General features: G+C 31.3%; 1 protein-coding gene across 1 annotated transcript in view; it reads left to right on the forward strand.

The window, feature by feature from the left end:
* The first annotated feature begins 36 nt into the window (after positions 1–36).
* The window catches only part of LOC106876406 (histone-lysine N-methyltransferase set1), an 11,876-nt gene continuing 11,218 nt past the window's right edge, over positions 37–694 (forward strand). Inside the window, exon 1 of the mRNA XM_014924941.2 lies at positions 37–363. Coding sequence (XP_014780427.1) covers positions 354–363 — 10 coding nt within the window. The 5' untranslated portion in view covers positions 37–353. The remainder of the gene's footprint in view (positions 364–694) is intronic.

Genomic DNA, 694 nt, shown 5'->3' on the forward strand with positions numbered 1-694 from the left:
TACACGATTAATTTCTTTCAGTTTCTGTCTAGAAAATCCACTCACAAGGCTTTAGTTGGTCTGAGGCTATAGCAGAAGGCACAACTGTTGTTCACGCATTGATTACGCATGACTGCTACAGTGAAATATTTCAAGAAAGAATGAAAACTCTCACCCTCAATACAGTTACAATGAACTTACAATAAATTAACACTCCTAGATAACTTGTGGCGTCACTCAATATATTTACTTCAGATACAGCTTGCAGTTCACACAAAGTGGAATAATAACTCAAACAGCATCATTAATTTTCTCGGATTTTACCTCGTCATTCTTTTATCACTAACTTCTTACAGCATCTACTCTTCACAAACATGGTAGCCAGTAAGTATATATTGTTGACTTCTCGTAATATAGAAGTTACTTAAAAGAGTTAAGGCTTATATATCTATATCTATATATATATATGTGTGCATGTGTGTGTGTGTATTATGTATATATATATATATATATATATATATATATATCATCATAAATATACAGGGATTAGCAATGGGTTTAGAATCAGTAGTTCTTTGACTGCTATTTCTAGATTTTCAGTATGTTGGAGAAGCAACCCATTGCTAATCCCTGTATATTTATGATGATAAATGATTTTACCGATAAAGGTTTTTTTCATACTGAACTACTTGGCAAAATTGTTAATTATTAATTC

This window comes from Octopus bimaculoides, chromosome 2 (assembly GCF_001194135.2).
Source record: "Octopus bimaculoides isolate UCB-OBI-ISO-001 chromosome 2, ASM119413v2, whole genome shotgun sequence".
NCBI lineage: Eukaryota > Metazoa > Mollusca > Cephalopoda > Octopoda > Octopodidae > Octopus > Octopus bimaculoides.